This window comes from Gopherus evgoodei, unplaced genomic scaffold (assembly GCF_007399415.2).
Source record: "Gopherus evgoodei ecotype Sinaloan lineage unplaced genomic scaffold, rGopEvg1_v1.p scaffold_35_arrow_ctg1, whole genome shotgun sequence".
NCBI classification, from domain to species: Eukaryota; Metazoa; Chordata; order Testudines; family Testudinidae; genus Gopherus; species Gopherus evgoodei.
In genome coordinates this window covers 1,919,746-1,940,877 of record NW_022060027.1, presented here as the reverse complement: position 1 = coordinate 1,940,877, position 21,132 = coordinate 1,919,746, and the positions used below count along the sequence as shown (strand labels likewise).

Sequence of the window (21,132 nt, the reverse complement as noted above, 5' to 3'; positions counted from 1 at the left end):
GGCTGTGCCCCTAGCATTTCTCTCAGCTGCATGGGGCCCATTGTTCCCTATAGGACTGGGATGATCCAACCCCACCCCAGAAGTCAATGGGAGTCTGGGAATCAATGGGGAAACACCCATTACTTTAATGAGTTTTGGATGTCCTGCACCTTGAAGCCAGGGGAGTCACATACACCAGGAGTCACATGCTTCATAGCTTCTGCAGGCCAAGCTCCTTGCAGCCCCAATGGCTTCTTGCATCCTTCCATCCTCCACCCACCCCCACACCAGACCTTGGGTGCCACCCGTCCCACAGCTTCCGGGATTTCAGGGACTCTCTGCATCCCCCCTACCCCTTGCCAGTAGCTTTGTATGCCCCCCATTCCCACCTTTCTCTCGTCACCCGGGGCTCTACGTGCCGCCTCATTCCTCTCATACCTGGGTCCCCCATTCTCCCCCAATGGCAGGGGCCATGTGTGCCCCCTAGTCTCCACATACCAGCATCCCCCATAGTCCCTACCCATCAGGAGCCCTGTGTGCCCCCCATTTCCCTTATCTGCAGCAGTCTCCCCCATTCTCCTCCCATGGCAGGGGTTGCGTTTGCCCCTTTATTCCCCTCTTCTCCCATACCAGCGTCTCCCATTCTCCCCACCCTCCAATGGCTTTGTATGTCCCCCGTTTCCCTTGTCTCCCCTACCAGGGTCGACCATACTTCCCCCATGGCAATAGCTGTGTGTGCTCCTCATTCCCCCATTACCAGGGTCCCCCATTTCTACCTTCCATGTCAGAGCATTAAAAACAAAGCACAAGGCCCCTAATCCTGGAGAAATATGCTTAATTTTACTACTCTGTGTGTGTGTGTGTGTGTGTGTGTGAGAGAGAGCGAGCGAGCGAGCCTGAATTAAGCACCTGCATAAGTGATCCTCACTCCGGATATTTTTCTGAAAGTCCCAGCACCTAGAGTCCTGGGATTAGGTCAAACTTTCAATTTGAATTTTTTTTAGAAAGCAATTTTTTACCCCTTAGAGTTGCTGAGAAAGGCTTGAAAACATGACCCAAAGTGCCCACTAAGGGCTCAGACCAGGAAGCAAATAAAATGACCCCCAAACAGATTTTTTTTTAAAAATCATGAGTTTAAGCCTGTCCCATGACTTCTTTGAGACCTGACTCCTGATTTTTCAATGTTTGGCATTTGTGACACTACTAGTGTTAGCAGGTGGGACAGTGTTGTTTGGATGTAACCATTTCCTACAGTATTAAGAGCCTGGATGCTGGCGGTACGTCTACACTGTGATAAAAAACCCTGAGTCCAGGTCAGCTGATTCAGGCTTGCATCTTGGGCTGCAGGGCTATAAAATTGCAAGGTAAATGTTCAGAGTGAGGAACCCGTACCCCAGCCCAAGCCCCAATGTCTACAATTGCACAGCAATTTTATAGCCCTGCAGGCCAAGTCAGCTGACCTGGGCCAGCTCTGTATCTTTTATTGCAGTGATGTACCCTGGGAGTCAGGGAGTGAAACAGGTTAAACTGACTCATCTTTTTGCATTGTTCAGAAATCAAAGGGCAGCAAGTATGTGTGTGTTGGGGAGGGTGGGGATCACCAAGATTTAAAAAAAACCACATTAGCTTTAATAATTGCAGAGGCTGTAGGCAACCCAGGGACAGAGTTTTGTTTTGAAAAATATGATTGCTCCTAGATTTCAAGGCCAGAGGGGACCATTTCTAATAATCTAGTCTGACTTCCAGTATAGCAAATCAGTGGTGCCTGCATCCAGCACATGGTTTCTGGCAGAGCTAGAGCAGATCTGTTAGAAAGAGACACCTGGTCTGGGTTTAAAGATGCCAAGTGATGGAGACCCCATCTCTCAAGGGACAGGGATGCTCACCCCCTCGAGACGTTTCTGTGGTTAATGACACTCACTGTTAGAAACCCAAGCATTATTTCTTGTCTCAGTTTGTCTAGCTTTCTCTTCCAGTTGTTGGATATTGTTAAACTTTTGTGAAGCGCTCGAAATCTCCGGGTAGACCGTATTGCCAATCCAAAATGTTCAAAAATCATGGGTCAGGCTCATGAGATTGGCTTTAAAATCATGAGATTATGTACAAATAATAAATATTGATGTTCTTTTAATTTGCCTTCTGCTTTTTGAGTCTTTAGGGTGCACTGGGGTCACATTTTGAAGCTTCCTCCACAATCATGAGGGCTAGAAACTTCATTTTTCTGTAAGAAAGAAGGCTGAAATCATCACGTATCCACTTGACTCCGGGAAAACAATCATTATCATGAGACTCATGACAAAATCATGAGAGTTGGCAATACTGGTAGGTACTTATAGGCCGTGATCAAGTCACCCTCACCTGGTACCCTTCCCTAAAGTTAGTTAAAAAGATCAAACATCTTTAATCTCTTACAGTGAGACAGGTTTTAAAGACCTAGAATTGTTCTTGTGGCTTTCTTTGAACGATCATCGATGCTTCACAGCCGCCCTTTCATTATTTGCTACAGACTAGGGACCGAATGGCAAGGCAGCAGTTCTGCAGAAAAGGACTTAGGGGTTACAGTGGACGAGAAGCTGGATATGAGTCAACAGTGTGCCCTTGTTGCCAAGAAGGCTAACGGCATTTTGGACTGTATAAGTAGGGGCATTGCCAGCAGATTGAGGGATATGATCACTGCCCCTCTATATGACATTGGTGAGGCCTCATCTGGAGTACTGTGTCCAGTTTTGGGCCCCAAACTACAAGAAGGACGTGGAAAAATTGGAGAGTCCAGCAGAGGGCAACAAAAATGATTAGGGAGCCGGAGCACCTGATTTATGAGGAGAGGCTGAGGGAACTGGGATTGTTTAGTCTGCAGAAGAGAAGAATGAGGAGGGATTTGATAGCTGCTTTCAACTACCTGAAAGGGGGTTCCAAAGAGGACGGATCTAGACTGTTCTCGGTGGTAGCAGATGACAGAACAAGGAGTAATGGTCTCAAGTTTCAGTGGAGGAGGTCTAGGTTGGATATTAGGAAAAACTTTTTCACTAGGAGGGTGGTGAGATACTGGAATGGGTTACCTAGAAGACCTCCTGATGTCCCTTCCGACCCTGATATTCTATGAAACCAAAGTTCTGGTTTTGGGGAGAGTGCTGAATTCAAGGGGACCTAGACTTTGGTCTGGGTGAATCTGGAGTGACTCCACTGAGCTCAACAGGGCCAGACTCTGCTCTGGGTCAAACTAGAGTGAAACCATAGTGACTCCACTGAGCTGTGTGTTGGGTCATACTGGAGCAATTCCAGAGTGACTCCATTGACCTCAGGGGGCAGGACCCAGTGCTGGGTCAGTCTGGAGTGACTCCGGAGTGACTTCACTGAGCTCAGCTTATTCATGAGTCACTCTGGAGTCACTCCGGATTGACTCATTATTTGTCTCCATCTCCCCGTGAGGGAACTGGGTTTTGCTTTCTGTTACAGCCAGCCAGCAAGGGAGATGTCAACGTTTTTTGAGAGGGGGGGACCCCCTCCCGGAGGAGAAAGGAGCAGGGCAGCGGGAATGTAGGAGAAGGTAATTGGCTTCATCCGCCAGTCATTGAGTAGCTGCTCAGCTAATTCGTGAGCTGATTGGTTCTCTCTTCTGTCCGTCCCAGGATTTCTTCCGCCTCCTCTCGAAGCTTGGAAACCTACATGGCCTGCCCTATGTAAATCAAATAAATTCCCGCCCCCGGGGAAGGCTGCGGTGGGTGATTGGCACCCAGATCCGTCAATCACTGACTGTTGCCGTTATCATGCGGAGGGGCGGAACCTTATTAACGGATCATTCTCAAGCGCCTTTCATGCTCTACCTAGGCGGGCAGGCCTCGCTGAAAACGGATTCGCTCCCATCTCCTACCCGTCTCTGCCTATCCCGCCTCCATCGGGCAAACAAGGGAGCGGATTGGCCTGTCTTCCTATCATTTCCACGCCTCCCCACCCCCGATGGCGTTTCGAGTCTCACGATTGGTGCAACCCCCAGTCGATCGTCCTTTCTCCCGCCCTACGTCGAAACATAAGGTGACGTCCTCCGCCCCCCCTCGCCTCCCAAACGTGGGTGGATTGGTCGATTTGTCTGACTCTCATTGTCCCAGAACCGCCCACGGGGATTCTTTGGGCGCTGATTGGCTCGGCTGCTGCAGCTTTTTTCACCCCCCCTCTTCCGTAGGAGGAGCGACTGCGAAGGACGCGCAGCTGGTGGGGGCCTTCTCCCTCTCTAACTCTCTCTCGCAGCGTGCGTGTGCGCGCGCAGCTCCCCTTGTCTCTCAGGCTTTGTGCCGCGGGGCCCCGAACGCTCCATCGCCGTTAGCGGCAGCGGCGCGCGCGCGCGGCCCTCCCGGCGAACGTTCCGTCCTCAGCGGCGCGCGCGGCCCTCCCGGGGAACGTCACAGCAGCGGCGCGCGGGCCCCGCGTGCGGCTGCAGCCGGGAGAAGCGGGAGGCGGGAAAGGGGGAGCGGCCGCCATGTCGGGCTCGGCGGCCTCGGCCGAGGCGGGCGGCCCCGGCGGGGAGAAGCGGCCCGAGGCGCTGGAGCTGCTGGAGAAGTGCGGCGTGTGCCGCGAGCGGCTGCGGGCCGAGCGGGAGCCCCGCCTGCTGCCCTGCCTGCACTCCGTCTGCCGGGAGTGCCTGCGGGCCGAGCCGGCCCCCGCCGCCGACGGGGAGGCCGCCAACAACAGAGAGGGACAAGGTGAGCGAGGCGGGCGGGGGTGTGTATGGGATGCCTTGGGCATGGGGGGGAGCGGGCATGGGGGGGCCTGTGCCGTGGGGGGAGGGGTGCCGGGCCGGCGGGAGCGGGCATGGGGGGCCCTGTGCCGTGGGGGGAGGGGTGCCGGGCCGGCGGGAGCGGGCATGGGGGGTGCCGTGCCGTGGGGGGAGGGGGTGCCGGGCCGGCGGGAGCAGGCGTGGGGGGGGGAGCCTGCCCGCCGGCGGGAGCGGGCGTGGGGGGGGCTGTGCCATGGTGGGAGGGGTGCCTGGCCGGTGGGGGCGGGCGGGCTGTGCCATGGGGGGAAGGGTGCCTGGCCGGTGGGGGCGGGCGGGCTGTGCCATGGGGGGAAGGGTGCCTGGCCGGTGGGGGCGGGCGGGCTGTGCCATGGGGGGAAGGGTGCCTGGCCGGTGGGGGCGGGCGGGCTGTGCCATGGGGGGAGGGGTGCCTGGCCGGTGGGGGCGGGCGGGCTGTGCCATGGGGGGAGGGGCGCCGGGCCCGCGGGGGTAGGCGAAGTGGGGAGCGGTCCAGTGCAGAGCAAAACCAGTTTTGTACACGAGGCGGCCAGGCTGGGTGTGTGTTGGGGGTGGGGGCGCTGCTTATCTATAGGGAGAGGGAGGGGCTGTGCATTGGGGTCAAGGCCTAGGCTGTGTGGAGCCCATGCAAGAGGGGGTGGGAATGCGGGAGGCCAGGCTGGTGGGGAGTGTGAATGGAGGGGTGGAGTGAGGGCAGAAGACCTGCATCAGAGGGGCCCTGCCTGTAGCAGCCCCACCCGGCCACTCTCCTTTTCCTCCCCAGGACAGTGTCTTACCTCAAACCACTGCTTGAACAGACCCCCAGAACGCATGCCCCCCTCATTCTCTTCCAGCCTTGCCCTCAATGCTCCCAGCCTGCCCCTCCGTGCTACGGAGGAGTGCCCTTGAACCTTTTTACCTCAGTGATGCCACACTGACTCCCAGTCCCCCTCAATACCCTTGAACGGTGGCTCTGCCCCCCAAATCACCCCCTCAGTGCTTACAAACTGGCCTTCAGCTCCACTACCCCTACCCTATGCCTGTTTGAACTGCTTCCACTCTTGCTTCTGGACTTCCCTAGCCTTGTTTCCCCTGCACCATGCCCACTTGTGTCCCTTATCCCAGTACTTACAAGATTCAGGCTAGACACAGTGTGGGGCAAGGACTTGGGGGATGGTCAATGTGAAGTGGCTGGGCCTTGGCATTTGGGCACAGGGGCCCTCAGGTAAGTGCTGGGTGAAAAAAGTAGAGCACCACAGTTGTCTGCTCTTGGGGAGGGAACCAGGGCTTACCCTTCCCCTTGTGCTCTGAGAACTTCTTCCAGCAGCACACAGTGACTCAAGTAGATTTCCATGAAGGAGGGAGATGTTTTCCAAAATGATTTAGAAGCTCAAACCCCATAGGTTTTCAGGCCTAGTCTACACTGGGAAGGGTTGGCTAGTATAGCTATACAGTAGAACCTCAGTTATAAACATCTGGGGAATGGAGGTTGTTCCTAGCTCTGAACAAAACGTTATGGTTCTTTCAAAAGTTTACACCTGAACATTGACTTAATACAGCTTTGAAACTTTACTGTGCAGAAGAAAAATGCTGACTTTAGCCATGTTAATTTAAACGAAACAAGCACAGAAACTGTTTCCATACCTTGTCAAATCTTTTTAAAAACTTCATTTTTTGGGAAGTTTACATTTAACACAGTACTGTACTGTATTTGCTTTTTTATCTCTGCTGCTGCTGCCTGATTGCATACTTCTGGTTCCAAATGAGGTGTGTGATTGACCGGTGTTTGACTCTGAAGTTCTATTGTACTGGCAAACCCTGCTAATATAGATGTAATTGATACCCATTATAAATGCATCAGGGGTTTTGGCAGTACAGAAATCATACCTTCTAACCAACATATACTGGTAAAGGCTTCTAGTGTGAACATGGCCTCAATGGGACTGGAGATTGCACCCAAATGTGCTAGCCACTGTGCTGGAGATAGTGGAAAGGAAAAGTTCTATATCTTTTCTTTGAATCTGTTCTCCAAGCAGATTGCCTGTAAATATGAGAAGAGGTGATTTAGGCCTGATATATGCACGTTTTGTATCAGGGTAACTTGGGGTGGTGGATATTCTGAAATAACACTGGCATGATTCCCTGGTCTGATTCCAGTTATACAAAGATAATGGTGCCTTATCCTGCCACAGTGTATTCATTTTCATGAATGGGAATAAGCTGTGCTGGTATAAAGCATCTTCACACTGGGCATAGCTGCATCCACATCATGGGGGATTATATTGCTTTGTAGTGGCATGATGTCATGGTTACATCTCTGGCCCCTTTTTGGCATCTGGGTGCACCTGTTGTATTAATTCAGACAGAATAAATGGACCCAGAGTGTTAAAGGTGTTAAAATCATCATATATCTTTCCAACAGTACACATGGTTTGGGGGTTTGTGTGCAAAGACCCTGGCACTGCTTATTCCTATGGCAAATACTCCATTAAATTCTTTTTAAGCCGGAGGAGGAAAAACTACTAAAGCATTTGAAATGTAAAGTATTAAGTCTGTACTAACAAAATTCCTTGTTCCCTTAAGCTGTAGAGTTTTTATAATGAAAACCCTCTGTTTGACCATCTTTTAGATGGTAACTGCCCTTAGGGGCAATTGTTTGCTAGGTTGGAGCTGTTGGTAAAGTTTGATCCTGTTTCCTTTAATATAAGATAAACACATGGGAAAGGGGAGAGAAGAACAACAAAGATAGAAAATGCAGCTTCTCTTTGGGGCTGACTTTTATTTGCAACCTCGCTGCTGGAGAAACACAGGCCCACTCTGCTGTCTGATCAGCCACTTTGAGAACAGGCAAACTTGTATCAGCATCATGCTGGTTAGTTGGGATATGGCATTGATTTTGGCTGCCTCTGTGGTCACAGGCCTGCAGCAGTGTTGCAAAATATATAACTTTGGCTAAGCCAGACTTATTAAACAGAAGGCAAAAGGAAAGAGGAAAAAATAAGGTGCGGAAGGAAAAGGACACATGAGTGGGAAGGGGGACAGCAATAACCACAGTCTTACAACTGCTTAGGTTGAAATAGTTGAAGGTGGGGATGTCATTTTGGTCATGCTCTGTTATGGTGAGGACATTGAAGGCCTAAGGGTATCAGAGTGGATCCTGGGGCCCAGGAGACTGTGTGGGAGTAGCAGCTGTGATGGTAAAGTTTGCCCCTTGCATTCCATCTCTCTCAGCTAGCTAGCTGACTTCTCCCTCCCCAAAGTCTTTTTTTAGGGATCCCAAAATGGAGTGATGGATGTAATATCCAATCTTCTCTGTTTTGTCACTAGTTAGGCCTGAGTTCCAACATGCCAATTTTAGTCTGATTTCCAGTCCATACTACTTGTTTATCAAAGGTGATCTTTAACGCAGTCCTTGAGTTACAGCAGTAGACCATCTCCCTTTAGTACCTTTTCCCATCAACATTTGTTGTAAGTTTATAAACTGTTCCAATCAGCTATTTCTACTTTCCACAGTCAGGCTCACACTTGGGGATAGATCTGTGAGACCCCGATTGTTACAACACCCCCTTTCAGGTTACTTATCTTGGGATGGAATTTTGCAATGCTCCCCTCCTGGATTGGTTCCTGGCTGCAGTAACCCTGTGTGCGTCTACCATTCTTACCCTTATAGTAGGATTCAGTTATTTTATTGGTACATTAGGTAGTTCAGGCGCAATTCGTTTCTTTTTCAGAGATCAGCACAATACAGAAAGGCCAGTACATTACCAACAAACCTGGAAGACAGTCATATAAGCATTCGTGCAGTGTTGTAATCGTGTTGGTCCCTGGATACTGGAGAGACCAAGTGAGCTTTTCTCTATCACCAACTGAAGCTGGTCCAATAAAAGATTGAGCTGTCACACGAGTATAAACTCAAAAGTTTCTCTCTCAACAGAAGTTGGTCCAATAAAAGATATTACTTCGCCTATCTTGTCTCTCATGTAAGTGTTCAGTCTGTCCCAAAATGTGAGCACAAAATCTGTGTATATGTATATTGTGTGTGTGTCATATTGGTAGAACACTCCATCCAGAGTACCCAAGGTTCCAGTACTTACCAGTTTTTCTTTTAACATAGTATACCAGGAGCCAGCAAAGCTTAAGTGGCCTTTTTAAAGCCAGTTTTGTAGGTTGGCTGGAGGCAAAATCATGAGTGCTAATTGTTCTGGCATTGTCTCTTAACAACTCTGAAACATTTGCTGAGAGGTGGCTTATCTTGAGCATTTCTTTTCTGCTTGTTTTTTGCAGACAGACTCCTGTTTAGTTAAACTAATGTAGTCATTCAGAAAGTGTCCCATAACCAGTCTAGCATACACTGTACATAAATAATTACAGAGCAGCTCCATGTCCATCAAATAGCTAAAGCAGCACTACTCTGGTGTGCAGATGAAGCCTTGATCTTAAATATCTCTAGGCACCCATTTTTGACCATAGATTAGCCTCCAAAGTCTGTATTTGGGTGCCTAAGGCTGAGGCTTTCAGAAGCAAAATAGTGATTTAGATGTTTTAAAATCTTGAGTGCCTAATTTGATGACACATTTCTGAAGGTGCATGGTTTACAGAAGGTGGATGAGGGCTTTCTAAAAAATAGCTCCTTTGGACACTTTAAAGGAGGCCTCACAGGCATCATGAATCAGCTAGTTGCTTTTGGAAATGCAGGTTTTAAGTGACCTTTCTAAAGTACAAATCGGATTCTTTTACTGAATCATTTTGGGGTCATTTACCCATTTCCTCCCTCCATTTAACACAAGTGAGCTGTGCATATGCACATGCCAATACTCTGCATATTGGGATGCTGAGTGGAGTACTAATAGTTCTTATCCTCTTCTGTCTGTTTTTAGTTGGTTTTCTTTGCAAGTTTCAAGTCCTGGGTATACAGAGATCGAGTGTTTACTGTTAACAGGCTATGGATGGAGTCCTTTGAAGGGGAATTGATTTGTGGGTATTGTAGCAACTCCCCCAAGCTGTTAGGTCAAAACCAACAATATTAGGGCTTCTTTCTCTGTACTGTGTAAAGGATGATGCTTTCTTAACTCTCCCTTATTTTTGATGGCATGTATCCTTGATTGGCGCTTGGGTGGTGAGTAGAGATGTAAAATATTAACCTGTTAACCAATAAGTATTAGTCTTACTGTTAATATATTGCAGTTAATGTCTAAAACAGATTGGCGGCAGCCCCGATCAGGGCCCTCGTCATGTTAACGATTAAATGGTTAACCAATATAATTTTAATAGTTTAAACGGATTCTTTTTTAAATTCTATTTACAGTCCAATGGTGAGTAGGTGTTGTCAAAGGACATATGCTGAATAGCAAGTGGAGTTTCCAACTATGCATTCATTCAACAAAAAGTCCTCTTAGGCACTTGTGCAAAGGCAAGGTGTTCATTTAGTTGAGAGGTGGGCGGGGGGGGGGGCGCTAGTGCTTCTTATAAATAGCTGGTGTCAGTCCTGCAACTGGTATTGACTGATTCATGCCTAAATGACCCATTCATGTCTGGTACACATTTTTTTTGTATAGGGAAAGGTTCATTGATGCAACTTGCACCCAGTCTGTAGTATTCACGTGCTGCTGTGCAGACCAGGTAAGCTACTGGTAGTGTCCCATTGACATGGTTTGAAGCCTTTGTGTACTGCTTTGGCAAGATTCTCCCCTTGAAATGTGGTGAACAAGATGCAAATGCGAATTGTTTACTGGTGCTTCCTGCACAAGTTACAAGGCTTCAAAATGGGATCTCTAGCACAAAGGTAAACACTACCTTAAAATGGCTGTAAAGGAAGGATTGCTCGGAGGGGAAGAAGCAGCTGTGTAATGTAATGGTGAGCTATCCGAGTCCTCCATTCTCTACTGAAGGCAGGTGGAGATAGTGTGACCAGATGTCCCATTTTTATAGGGACAGTCCTGATATTTGGGGCTTTGTCTTATATTATACGTGCTTATAACCCCCCACCCTGTCCCAATTTTTCATCCTTGCTATCTAGTCACCCTAGGTTGGGGGGATGATGGCCCAGTCTTTCTTGCTGCACAGAGATCATGCTTTATGTGGAGAAAAGTCTCAAGGTTAATACTGACAGGGTGTCAATCTGAGCAGGGCATGTTCAGGGATGTCCTGTAATAGTTAAGGGTTGGTCCGTATTTCTTTCTTCCATCCAGTAGTCAGATGGAGTAGCAGTCTCCTTCTTAAGAAGAGGCCAGTAGGGTGTAATCATATCAAGTCTAACCCAAGATTTAAGCCAGTTATGGTGAAAATCCAAACCTTGGGCTTACAGGAAAGAATAGGGGGAGGGATAGCTCAGTGGTTTGAGCATTGGCCTGCAAAACCCAGGGGTGTGAGTTCAATCATTGAGGGGGCCATTTAGGGATCTGGAGCAAAAATCTGTCTGGGGATTGGCCCTGCTTTGAGCAGGGGGTTGGACTAGATGACTGTCTGAGGTCCCTTCCAACCCTGATATTCTATGAATAGTGATCATGTTTAGGAAGTGGGTAAGTGAGTAAAGGGCAGGCTTAACAGTTTTGCTTTGTTTTGGAGATCATAGCTATGAGAGTAGCAAAAGAAGCTTGGAGAAAGGAGATAAGGTAACAGGATATTGCTTTGGTTCACAGGGAAATTGTGCAGACTCAGGGAGTCTCTACTCCTGGCAGCTCTCTGAAGCTGTACTGCTACTGAAATACTGTCTGTTTCTGATTACATTCCTGCAGTTGTCCTGTATGTTACCATTTTTTTTTGAAATGTTTAAACATGGTTAAAGCTATCTGAGATTTTTTTGTGAGACTTCAAACTTGCCAAAAGGAAATGCTTTTTGGTGGGGTGAAGATCATGTTGAAATCTTGAAGGAGATAAGGCAGAAAGAATGGCTTGAGGAGAAGTTAGAGAAATCTGGCTTTAGTGCATGGAGTGGCTTTTGCAACATAAACTGCAGAACACTGGGTGAGAGTGAAGGTTGAAGGGGAGGAGGGATGGTGGCATATGGGCACATAGAGTTAAATACAGTGGCACCATTTTTTAAAGCTGATATATGCCAAGAAAACTGGGGTGGCTGTTCTCTGTTGGTTATTAAAATACCCTTGAATGCATTTAAAAAAACCAACCCTACAAATTCTGGTATCTTGTCTACTTTTGTCTCTCGCTGTTTAGACCCAGTAAAGCCCTGATCTCTTTCCAGTTGTTCAAGGCCTGCACCAGTATAACTAAAGCAGTTTTCAGACTTCTGTATTGATGACCTTTGACACAGCAAGCCTCTGAGTGTGACTCCCCGCATATAAATTAAAAACTTATAAAAAAATATTTAACACTATTATAAATGCTGGAGGCAAAGCAGGGTTTGAGGTGGAGAGTGAGAGCTTGTGGCCCCCATGTAATAACCTCGTGAGCCCCTGAGGGGTCCTAACCCCCAGTTTGAGAACCCCTGAACTAAAGTCATGTTTAAATCAATTTAGTTAAACTTATGTAACTATGTGGACACTTAAATCTATTCAAACATGGTTTAGCTTATTTTTGTAAACTACAGCCACGCAATCAATACAGTTATCGTCACAGCAGGTGGCACCGTTTTAACGGAGTCAGGATTTAAACCTGTTTAACCATAACCAACAGGACTTCTGTGTGAATAAAGCCCTTAAACTTCCCAACTTTTAGTTTTTTGCCTTTTTAATGTAAACAATAAGCAAATGGTTCACAGAAACTCTCAGCTCAGTGCTGAGGGAGCGCCATATCAGACCTTATTCCTGATGCCCAACATTTTTTTCAAAATGTGAATTTTTTAGTGTTTTGAAACCATATTCTTGCAGCTAGATAGAAGTGGCCTGTTTTGTCTGCCCCCTTTCCCTGAGATGCTGAGCATCTTCAGCTTTCTGTTTTAGGGGGAGGTATGGTCTCTTGCATTTCAGACTTCTTATTTTAGGAGCCTCACTTGAGGAATCCATGAGTGGGGAAGCTTGGCTATTTCTAACAGAACAAGTAGGCTAAACACTCAATAAACCACCACATCTTGAGGCCTTTGTGCATCATAAAACCATTTGTCACCTTTTAAAGTGGTGGGCTGGGGGGACTTGTGGAGGAGGGGGATTTGAGAGGGTCTGGCAGAGCAAAGGCAGTAGTAGTAAACTGTTATTGCTTTACAACTACTTTTATGTACAGTGCCCTGCTATCTCTGTTCCCTGTGAGGGGATAAGTGTAGTGCTCAACTGGACAAGAAAAACAGAACTTGACCAAGTCCCAGTGACTTGATTGTGCTTACATTCAGCAGTTCCTGGCAGTGCTGCATGTACTTCTTGGGTACAGATAAGAGAGATTAATAGACTGCCTGTCCTGGGCTGTGATGCAAGTCCTCCAAGGTCCCCAAACCAACCCTTCTGAAATCCTGTGGCCTCCATGCCTTTATGGAGGAGAGGCCGGCTTTATTCCTCACTTGGGAGCAGATGTCTCCTCTGTTTTTGGAGATGTATAGGGGAGGAGAGAGTGGCTTATTGATGTACCTGGCAGAGTGGAATGGGCTAAGATAAGAGGAAGAATTAACAATCCTCTTTTGAGAGTTTAGCAACCTTGTCCACCCTCCCTCAAAAGGGCGCTTTAGATTGAAACTCTCAGCTTCCCACTCTGAGCTGGAAAATAGCTAGAGATTGTAAAGCTTGATTCCAGCAGGGGCTCTGGCTGGTGAGCAGTCCTTCAGACTCCTCCAGTAGTTTTTGTGTTTACAAGTCCATAAAGTGTGAACTCTTTTGCTCAGCACAAGAACCTCCCATGAATCTGAGAGCTGCTCCTTATGCAGTTTGGGCCTTTTGATCTTGAGAGTAGGTAATTTATAGATACAGGTTTCCACAGAGTGAAAAGATCAAGCCTGGAGGTGGGCATTGACATTCCCCTGCAAGTATTTCCTGGGAAACCTACTCCACAGTATATTTTTGTCTTAGATTATTGTTTTCAGGAGTCCTGTGAAGCTCAACACTTTCCAGTGGCTTACAGTAAGCCTGTCTCCTAGACCAGTTGCATACAGTCCCACAGTAACACACAAACATCTGCGTTAATACAGTGGGCTCCTAAATTACTTAGCCCTGATCTACACTACAGAATTACTTCATTGAATTGCCTTTGAGTGGTACAGTTGTACTGACATAAGTGCTTCTCCCACTGATAGCTACTGCTTCTGACAAAGATGTGTTAACTAAGCCGACAGGAGAGCTCTCTCTCATTGACTTAGAGCAGTGATACTCAGACTGCATCTCATGACAAGTAGCTCTTTACTGTGTCTCCTGCAGCTCTTTGCAGCAAATTAAAACACTAATTATTAACCAATCAGGATGCTTTAGCTGTTAATCAGTTGTTAATTTATTTACTGAGAATAATATCTAAATAAAAACTAAATATTTCCTGTCATAGTTTAAATAATGATCATTACTATAGTAAACGAAACTGATTTCACATTACTGGGACTCTTGGGTAATACTGATGGCTAATTTGACTCCTGAACCACTGACGTCTGAGGCCATGTCTACATCTAAAATTTTGCAGCGCTGGTTGTTACAGCTGTATTAGTACAGCTGTATAGGGCCAGCGCTGCAGAGTGGCCACACTTACAGCAACCAGCGCTGCAAGTGGTGTTAGATGTGGCCACACTGCAGCGCTGTTGGGCGGCTTCAAGGGGGGTTCCGGGACCGAGAGAGCAAACCGGGAAAGGAAACCAGCTTCGCCGCGGTTTGCTCTCTCGGTCCCGGAGCCACCCAGCAAACCGCAGGGAAGGAGACCTGCTTGCTCGGGGTTCCGGGACCGAGAGAGCAAACCGCGGCGTTCCCGGTTTGCTCTCTCGGTCCCGGAACCCCGAGCAAGCAGGTCTCCTTCCCTGCGGTTTGCTGGGTGGCTCCGGGACCGAGAGAGGAAACCGCGGCGTTCCCGGTTTGCTCTCTCGGTCCCGGAACCCCGAGCAAGCAGGTCTCCTTCCCTGCGGTTTGCTGGGTGGCTCCGGGACCGAGAGAGCAAACCGGGAAAGGAAACCAGCTTGATTACCAGAGGCTTCCTCCTTCCACGGAGGTCAAGAAAAGCGCTGGTAACTGTCTACATTGGATTACCAGCGCTGGATCACCAGCGCTGGATCCTCTACACCCGAGACAAAAGGGGAGTACGGCCAGCGCTGCAAACAGGGAGTTGCAGCGCTGGTGGTGCCCTGCAGATGTGTACACCTTCAAAGTTGCAGCGCTGTAACTCCCTCACCAGCGCTGCAACTTTCTGATGTAGACAAGCCCTGAGTGTCACTGGCTTAGGGCATCTTCATTAAAGTGCTTCAGCAACTGCGTTGATGCAGTGTTTTAAGTACAGATGTGCCCTTAAACTGAATTCAGTAACCTATGTCCAGGAAATTACCATACTTATCTCCCAACTATCCTAATGTGAATGCAGTTATATCAGCATAAAGGCACAGTATTCTGGTATAGCTGCACATTTAAGGAAAGAGAATAAGCTCTACACGGGGTAAGGCACCCTTATACAGATACACCTGTATCCACACTAAGGGCTATACAGATTTAACTGGTAGGAAAATCACACCCAAACATTGTATAGACAAGGCCTTAGTTAAAACAATGCAAATCCCTAATTTGACGTAAACCTGGCTTTCCATTGGTTTAGCCCTGAGTTGAGAGAAATCAGTGCAAGCCAAGTTTAAATTGATTATTTTGGTCCCATTTTCATTGGTTTAATTAGATGGTTTTAACTTTGAATACAAAATAGATAAGGCCTCTGAGCCCCCCTATTGACTCTTTTTGGTGACTCTAGAATCACACTCGTTAAAAATGCTTCTTGTTCCCTTTGTTGTGCTTTGACATTTCCACTCAAATGGGAAACACTGAAAGTTTCTGCACAGTGATGTCATGCACAAAGTCTACACGCTGGGAAGAATTGGGAAGTATTGCATTTTTCCAACTTTCCAATCCTGGTAAATAGAAATGTTGTAACAACAAGTAGTGAAAAATGTTCAGAGTCAGGTGATCAAGTTGTAGAGGAAATCCCCTGACTTGTATTTTGTAGGGGAGGAGGGAAGGACAAAGGTTCCCTGCATGAAGTGGAACATGGAAGGGCTAGACTTGGTGGAAAGTCATTTAGTCCAGTTTTGTGACATGTAAACCTCTCTCCCTCAAGTCTGTAGCAGCTGTGGAATAAATTTTAAAGATCTTGTATGTTGGCATATAATTGCTTGTCTGGCTGCAAGTATCAATGTGTATTCTGGTCACTCCTAGATCCAGAATTAGGATTGTGACTTGCTTTGTAACTGTGTAGATTAGCTGTTCTGGTGACTACCCTGGAGCAGCATTTCTTAACTCTGGCCTGTAAGGGGGCACTGGCTGTGTTGTATCCCATGGGTGTAGGGGAAGAAAATGCAGTTGTACTGAGCTAGGAAAGGAGCAATATGTCTCCGCAAGCTCTACTTGCCCGCAGAACTCTGGGGGACAGTATCTGTGTTGTAGAGCTTGTTTTGGTGTCCTCATGCACGGCTACTGTAGAGCCTGAACTGTGGTGTGATATGTGAGACAAGATAGGTGTGCTAAGGGAAGCTACCCCGTATATGGGCAGTGTCAAACTTGGAACACCTTCATCCAGAAATTACCTGTGATGTCCTACCATGATGACAAACCTTTGCGCCCTTGAAGTATTATGGGATTAGGGTGAATTGCCATTAGAAAACCAGAGGGGGGGTTTCAGTTTCTGGTGGGGGAAATTCTAAACACTGATATAGATATATAGAGCCCTGCGCAGATGCAAAAATGCATATCCGCATCCAGTCCACATTTGCAGGGCTGTATAGTGGGGCTGGGCAAAGACTCTTGAGGCACACTTCTCTGCCCCTCCCCCCCGCCCCCCATCGGGCGCTTGGTGAGGTGGATGGTCCGCTGCGGCTCCCTGGCTGGGCTCCACTCTGGCCTGGGCGCGGTGGTGGCGGGGAGGAACCTGTGGGGCTGCTCAGGATCCCTGCCCAGGACAAGTAGAGAGTCCCCCACAGCTGCCTGACTGGCTCTTACTGTGACTGGGCTTTCCCTCTTTCTCTGCCCCCCCTCCGGGACCCAGGTCAGGGAGAGCTGCAATGGCAGCTGTGGGGAGCCTGAGTCCCTCCACCTGCCCTAGATGGGGGGCGGGGGAAAGCAGCCTCAGGCCTGTCGCTCTGCTCCCCAGGCTCCTCACACAGGTCAGGTGGGAAGTACCCAGGCTTCCCAGTGCTGATCTCTGTGACCCAGCTCCAGCTGGGGTGGTTTTTAGAGCCACAGCCCAGCCACAGTAAGAGCTGGGCAGGCAGCTGTGGAGAGCTGTGCTGTCCACCTGCCCTGGGCGGGGGACTGGAGCAGCTCCCTGCCCAGTGTCCCTGCCCACCAGGTCCCCCACCCATTGTAGGTGGAGGGTCTGCAGTGTGATTCCTCACAACTGCCCTCCTGGCTCTTACAGTCAGAGTCCTGCACGGATACAAAATTTGTATCTACATCCACGCTATCCACAAGATGCGGATATCCACGGATATAAAGCAGTTATCTGTAGATTTGCAGGGTTCTTTAGATCTGTTTTTTTAAATTAGTGTTGCAGTGGTACAGTTTGTCTTCAAACTATCTGTGTGTAAAGTCGTCCTTAGTGCTGAGGTGCAAAGCAGACTTAGAACAGGCTGACTTGGTTTTAAGTTGTTAGAGCATGAATAGGCAAAGGGTTTTGCTTTTAAAAAATGTCAGGCATCTCTCTCCACATTTCCTCCTGTCCATCCTAACAGGTTTTTTTTAAAAGCTTACCTTGTGGATATGTATAACCTTTAATGAGGAATGTGCACTTTCCTGAGTTTGGGAAGAAAATCTAGGCATTAGTCCAGTTTAGAAACTTGGTATGATCATAGGAAGTGCTGGATTGGATCAGATACATGGTCCATTTTGTCAAGTTCCTGTCACTGACAGTGACTGGCAGAAGATGTTTCAGAGGAAGGTGTGAAACCTCCTAATCCCTGATAGTTAGAGATGAGCTTAAACCTTGAAGCATGAGGCTTAATAGCTCTACACAAACATGTTAAATAGTCTAGCTTGGCATTCTTCATTCTTGCCTAAGTTTTTGGCCTCAATGAGAGCTCTAGGATTCTGGATTGCGCCTACCAATGGTGTCTAGTCTCGCTTTTCTGTAGCTGCTGCTGCTCTATATATGTGGAAGGTTCCTGATTGGAAGTAGTTAAAAATTACTTGTATAGGCCCAGTGCGTTTGGCATTGGAGAGAGGTCATTGGCCCCCATGCATGTCATCACCCAGAGACGCTATAATGGAGGTCTTCCGTTGTCATTGAACAGGCTTTCCAGATGCATGGACTGTGCAATTTTATACAAAAAAAATCATAGTAAATATCTGCTTATTACAGTAGTGCAGTCTCAGCTGTGCACCTATATCTTCCACTGAAATAGATACACGTGATATGATCTCAGCAGTGTGTGCAATCGGATTCCTCCCTTAAATACTTAGGCAAAAATGTTAAACTTGCAAACTTACTGTTGCCTTAAGGGCAGAAGGCTTGAAAATTCCAACTTTCATGTTTGGACCGACAAGTCGAGTGAGATAATATCTCTATTGGATCAACTTCTTCAACCTCTGCTGGTGAAAGACGTTTTTGATCTTACACAGAATTCAAGTCTGGGAAAGGTACTCAAAGGTATGTCTACACGGCAGTTGGCATGTGCCAGCTGACTTGGTTGAAGGGGCTGTTTGTGGTGTAGATATTCAGGATTTGCCTGGAGCCAGGCTCTAGGACCTGGCAAGGTAGGCAAGTCCCAGAGCTCTTGGAGCCCAAACATCTACACTGCAATTAAAGAGCTCCATAGCCTGGGTCAGCTGGCACTAGCCAGCTGTGGGTGTCTAATAGCAGTGTAAACATACTCTGGTAATGCACCTGTTTTCTCTCGCCAGACTTATTGTTTTCCCCCTCTGTCAAGTATGGGCCTGAGGTAATCAGCCCCACTCAGGCAGGGTTTGCCTTCTCCCTTCTGTACTCCCTTGGTCATATTTTCAGGGTAGGCCTGAGGGTTGTTCGAAGGAGCGATTCTCCACCAGATAAAAAGGAAACAGTATCATAAACCCAGGGAGGTGCCTTTTGCTGCCCCCCTCACTGGAGCAAGGTGTCATCTGGTTGGTTTTCCTGGAGTGTCAGTCTTTCCCCTAGCAGGCACTCAGGTCTGGCTGTTGCCCTTATGGGAAGGAACAATCTCTCAGCCTGGAACAGCCTATTTCCCTGCTGCCACTAGCCTGGCAGCAGCTTGTCCTGTCTGTAGGTCTGTCATTTGCTCTCCCCAGGGGAGGGGTTTTTAAAGGCCTCAGGCAGCCCTTAATTGGATTCAGGTTTGTAACCTCTTCTCAGCTTGTAGGAAAAAGGGCCTTTAACATTCTAAGGCTAATATATTGGCCCCAGGACCGCCTTGCAGCTACCCTACCTGATTTTGTCACATCCCCACTTCCTGCTCAACCCTGTGGGGTTGGGCTACTTGGGTTGAAAAACAGTGCACCCTTGACAGGCATCAGCATTGCCATACCTGGTCCCCGACCTGTTGCACTCTGAAGTGGAAGGGTTGTAATGACAGGAACCATCTTGTTACCCTTGTATTTCTTTTTGTTTGGTGCATCTGTTTCCGGGGGACATGATCAATGATGAGGGCAAACCTCCATCTGAGAAGGTTGTAAGAGAGGGTTTCCATGGCCCACTTTACCGCAAGGCATTCTTTCTCTACCACAACACACTTTTGTTCTTTATGGGCAGGAGTTTCCTACTAAGGAACAGGATTAGGTGTTCTTCCTCTTCTACCATTTGAGAAAGCACAGCTCGCAACCTCAGAGGCATCGGTTTGCGGTATAAATTCCTTCTCAAAGTCTGGGGCTACTAGCACTGGGTTACTGCAGAGGGTGGTCCTCAGGTCAGTAAAAGCTGCACCAGTGCATTTCACTGTTTGGGTCCTGGGCTTTCATCAGATCCATCAATGACTATGCTCTGGTAGCAAAGTAGGGAACGAATGGCCTGTAGTACCCAGCTATTCCCAGGTATGCTCTGAGCTGTTCCTTCCAGATTGGTTGGGGCCAACTTTATATCACCTCTAACTTGTTCAGTTGGGACTTGACTATGCCCCTCCCCACGATGTAACTGATGTATTTGGCTTCTGCTAGCTCTATTGCACATTTGGAGGGATTCAAGTGAGTCTTGCCTTCCATAGGGTATCCAATACTGCTTCCACCTTTTCTAGGTGCATCCGCCAATCTGGGCTATGGATGATGACATCATCCAGGTAAGCAGCTGCATACTTGCCATGTGGATGCAACAGGTGTTCCATGAGCTGGTGGAAGGTTGCGGGAGCCCCATGTAATCCAAAAGGGAAGAGGACCGTGTACCACAATCCTTCTGGTGTAGAAAATGCAGTCTTCTCTTCGGCTTCCTTGGCCAGAGGGATTTACCAATAATCTTTGGTCAGGTTAAGGGTGGACAAAAATCTGGCTTTTCCCAATTGGTTGATTAGCTTGTCTGTACGAGGTATGGGGTAAGCATCGAACTGGGACACCTTGTTTAATTTTCAGAAGTCATTGCAGAACCTCATGCTGCCATCTGGTTTGGGTATGAGGATGATTGTACTGGACTATTGACTACGGGACTCCTCAACAACTCCTTGCTCTACTGTTCTCCTAACTTTAGTCCTGATCGCCTTGTTTTGTCTCTGGGATCTGGTAGGGCTTAATGTTCACCTTTACTCCAGGATATGTGATGATATAATTAACTTCTGTGATCCTGCTTGGCTTCTCTGGGAACACATCGGGGTTCCGTTCATACTGATAACTTCTACTCATTGTTCAGGGGTCAATTCGGGATATTCCCACCTGTCCCTGATGTTTATTTTCTTGCAGTGACATCTCCAGGTTGAACAGATGAAACAGGTTCATGGCTATCCTCTCAAATGGGATGTTGGTAATTGGCAGAGGTACTATATGGGCCTTTAAGTGTGATCGGGGCCATGTAATTGGTACTTTGGGCAGGAGGCACAATATTGTCAATCCTCCATAGGATTTAATGGAGGGTCTTATCTATCCCTAACTGTACTCCAAACAAATGACTGATCTAGGTCCAACACAGCCCTCTGGTGCCTTCGCAGTACCAAGAGTTCCTCCACTTCTTGCTCTTCATTTGAACTACTCTGTATAACAGGTCCCTTTTTATCATGGAGTATAGCCCTAGGCCTTCCGTTTTACCCTCCACTGGGACCCCATCCACCTCAATGACCTCCTTCCTAGTACTATCATATAGCAGGTCATTGGCCTGATCTTACCCAAAATTCTCAAATGAGGGTCCAATATGCCCAAACTCAAAGGGGCCTACTTTTGTTTCCCTCTCAGGGTTGGTCTCTGGAACTGGGTACAGCT

At 47.9% G+C, this 21,132-nt stretch overlaps 1 protein-coding gene across 2 annotated transcripts in view; it reads left to right on the top strand.

Annotated features, from left to right (window-relative positions):
* The first annotated feature begins 4,438 nt into the window (after positions 1–4,438).
* Positions 4,439–21,132, top strand: part of TRIM28 (tripartite motif containing 28) — a 52,627-nt gene continuing 35,933 nt past the window's right edge. For both annotated transcript variants that reach the window (XM_030545114.1, XM_030545113.1), the window contains exon 1: positions 4,439–4,676. In XM_030545114.1, coding sequence (XP_030400974.1) covers positions 4,454–4,676 — 223 coding nt within the window. In that variant the 5' untranslated portion in view covers positions 4,439–4,453. The remainder of the gene's footprint in view (positions 4,677–21,132) is intronic.